Below are 2,623 nucleotides of genomic sequence, written 5' to 3'. Positions count from 1 at the left end.
ACCACAGATGGTTAGAAGCGCTATACCACTGCCCCGCAATGACAATAAACGATACTGCTAAACGTTAAATAGGAATAATGGAAATATGACGAGAGCGATGGTAAAAATTAAACAAGCAGTCATTAACGCTACAATTGTTATGAGTATTTGAAGTGCCACAGTTTAACCCAAGCTACGTAACTCGAGCATATTTGACCGACCAATTTTTTAATCATCTCATTTGTGACTGATTATAATTATCAATTTACTGTTTTCTCCTGTAACGTCTAGATTTACAGATGTTCGTTTATTTCGCTGCTGACATATCCGTTAAATATTTGCACAATAAAGCATTCTTCCTTCCTTTCAGCGGACTCACGTCCTTTCATTGACCGTGCTAGAATCATCCTCCGTGTTCCACAGTTTTAAAATGTTTCCTTGTACTTAGAAATGATTGGGTATTTCAATGGAAATGTCCCAAAGTCTTAATGAGGAAGGATGTTGTTCACGTAAACTTTTCAAAAAAGTATGCTTCAAAGTACACTGCATATTTAAATGTTAAGTAGTTTGAGAAGATGAGCTCTTGAGCCTAAACGTTTTCTGTAAAATAAGTTTCATCTCTTTATTCCTCAGGCAGTAGATTATTGGGTTCACCATAGGAGTAATGACAGCATACACTGTGGATATTAGTTTATTCATTTCAAAAGAACTTATCTTTTTTGGCCGAGCATATATGAAGAGCGTGGAAGTGAAAAATATGCTAACAACAGAGAGATGTGAGGCACAGGTAGAAAATGCCTTCCATCTGCCTGTAGTGGTGGGGATTTTAAGAATTGTCAAAATAATGCACAGATATGATACAACAGTTACAAGTAGTGGGATGATCAAAATGATCAGTGCGATAATGAAATCCACCAATTCGGCCAAAGACATGTCGATACATGCCAGATTCAGCACGGGGGAGACATCGCAGAAAAAATGATTAATTATGTTTGAACCACAGAATTCTAAGCGCGAAATAATGGCAACTTTGATGGCTGTGATAAGGAACCCACTTAACCAGGTGCCAGCCGCCAACTGCATGCAAAGAGAGCTGCACATAATGGTTGGGTAGCGCAAAGGGTGGCAAATAGCAACATAGCGGTCCAACGCCATGACAGCTAGAAGGACACATTCTGTGCACAGCAGGGAAATGAAAAAAAACAGTTGGGTCATGCAGCTTTCAAAGGAGATGTGTTTATTCGCAGTGGCCAGATTGGCCAGTAGGTTAGGGACCGTAGTCGAGATGTAGCACAATTCCAGAAAAGCCAGGTTGCTCAAGAAGAAATACATTGGTTTGTGGAGGTTTCGGTTTGCTCTGATCATGGCGATAATGATGATGTTTTCCATCACCGTCAGAATGTAGAATACAAGAAATAGACAAAAAAATGCACCTTTAAATTGGATTTGAGCTGGGAATCCACTGAGAATAAAATCCTTGACTGTGGTCACGTTTCCTTTTTCCATGAGTGCTGTGGCTTTTCAGAATCTGTGAGGAGAGAGAATAGGACTGACTGAGAGGTTTCTGATAAGGGGGGACATTTCGCTTGAAGGTGTAAAAAGTTGCAGGAACTTGGAGAAAACGTAAAGAAGGACCTGCAAACCTGCAACCTGATGTTTACTGTCACGCATTTCTCATCCCCAGACCTTACTCTGCTATCCATATTACCATGAGCTCTCTTGCGCTCTATAAACGATTCCCTGAACATTATTCTATTGTACGCATTCCTTTTCTGCTTATGTGAAAACTGCACTGGTTTTAACGTTTCACAAAACATTCTCCTGTTTCATGCTGTATTCAGCATACAGTCCTTTTGTTTAGCCCAGTTGGCTTCTCTCCAAGTATTGCCCGTTGTGCCCTGAAATCGTACTTACACTCATTGCTGCCACGCACTACTTCCTGAGTTCAGTTGTTCGCTCTGCAGTAATAAATGTACTGTCCCTGCGCCCAATTCCACTCTATAAATTGCGCTGGGCCTTATTCCACCTCGAAGTAGGAGCTTTTTTGTATCCTGTTTCCAATATAACAACTGAATCTTCCATGCTAAAACTTTTGCAGCACAGCCATATATTCTCTTTCTAACATGTTATTAAAGATCCCAGAAGGTAAGTTATTCACCTTCGTCGACAGAAGAAACATTTCCTTTATGTATGATGGCCTGTAGCGCAGATCTGCGAATGGGTGATTGCTTAATGGTGCATACTTGCGCCTTTCATGTATCATGCTGTACATGTAAGTTAATGTGCATGTATTATGGTATTTAAGGAATGGGTCCATGCATGATGTGCGTTTGTTATGCACATTAGTTATGATATGTGTAGAGAGTCAATCAATCAATCAGTCAGGGAATTTGTAAAGCACACTACTCACCCGTTAGGGTCTCAAGGCGCTGGGGGAGCTGCTACTGCTCAAACAGCCATGTCTTGAGATGTCTCCTGTAGGTAAGGAGGTCCTTGGCTGACGCAGATGGGTGGGAAGAGTGTTCCACATCATGGCGGTGAGGTGCGAGAACGATCTGCTGCTGGTGGTTGTACTGAGGATGCGTGGGATGGTGGCAAGGGCAAGGTCGGCGGATCAAAACTGTCGGGTCGGGTGTAGAAGGAG

General features: G+C 41.8%; 1 protein-coding gene across 1 annotated transcript; it reads right to left on the bottom strand.

Annotated features, from left to right (window-relative positions):
* Positions 1–537: 537 nt before the first annotated feature.
* Positions 538–1,485, bottom strand: LOC138301592 (olfactory receptor 6B1-like). The gene has a single exon (XM_069242109.1). The coding sequence runs from the start codon at positions 1,483–1,485 to the stop codon at positions 538–540; it is 948 nt and encodes a 315-aa protein (XP_069098210.1).
* Between the last annotated feature and the right edge of the window lie 1,138 nt (positions 1,486–2,623).

This window comes from Pleurodeles waltl, chromosome 6 (genome assembly GCF_031143425.1).
Source record: "Pleurodeles waltl isolate 20211129_DDA chromosome 6, aPleWal1.hap1.20221129, whole genome shotgun sequence".
In the NCBI taxonomy this organism is placed as follows: domain Eukaryota; kingdom Metazoa; phylum Chordata; class Amphibia; order Caudata; family Salamandridae; genus Pleurodeles; species Pleurodeles waltl.
This window is presented reverse-complemented; position numbering and strand designations above follow the sequence as displayed.

What these genes read in the sequence shown, in the direction of transcription:
- LOC138301592 (XM_069242109.1), bottom strand. Translation starts at nt 1,485, where the DNA reads ATGGAAAAAGGAAACGTGACCACAGTCAAGGATTTTATTCTCAGTGGA.